Source organism: Pygoscelis adeliae, unplaced genomic scaffold (assembly GCF_000699105.1).
Source record: "Pygoscelis adeliae isolate BGI_AS28 unplaced genomic scaffold, ASM69910v1 C9902562, whole genome shotgun sequence".
NCBI classification, from domain to species: domain Eukaryota; kingdom Metazoa; phylum Chordata; class Aves; order Sphenisciformes; family Spheniscidae; genus Pygoscelis; species Pygoscelis adeliae.
The window spans coordinates 1-218 of record NW_008809811.1 but is presented as its reverse complement, the minus strand read 5'-3'; the positions used below and the strand labels follow the sequence as shown (position 1 = coordinate 218).

The 218-nt window shown below is 60.6% G+C and overlaps 1 protein-coding gene across 1 annotated transcript; it reads right to left on the bottom strand.

The window, feature by feature from the left end:
• Window positions 1-5: 5 nt before the first annotated feature.
• PHLDA2 (pleckstrin homology-like domain, family A, member 2) lies at window positions 6-212 on the bottom strand (the record flags this gene model as incomplete). The annotated part of the gene is made up of 1 exon (XM_009322165.1): window positions 6-212. A coding segment is annotated over one exon (207 nt), but the record flags the coding sequence as incomplete, so codon positions are not given.
• Between the last annotated feature and the right edge of the window lie 6 nt (window positions 213-218).

Below are 218 nucleotides of genomic sequence, written 5' to 3'. Positions count from 1 at the left end.
CAGCTCTGGTCCGGGCACCGAAAGTCAATCTCCTTGCGGTCCTTGGTGACGATGGTGAAGTAGATGTACTTGCCCGTGCGCTCCACGCAGTCCACCTTGAGGATGGAGCCGAAGCCCAGCTCCTTGCCCTTGGCCCGCTTGTGCCCGTCGGGGAAGAGGCTGAGGCTGTCCTTGGTCAGCACCACCAGCTTCTTCTTCCACAGCTGGAAAAGGCTGTC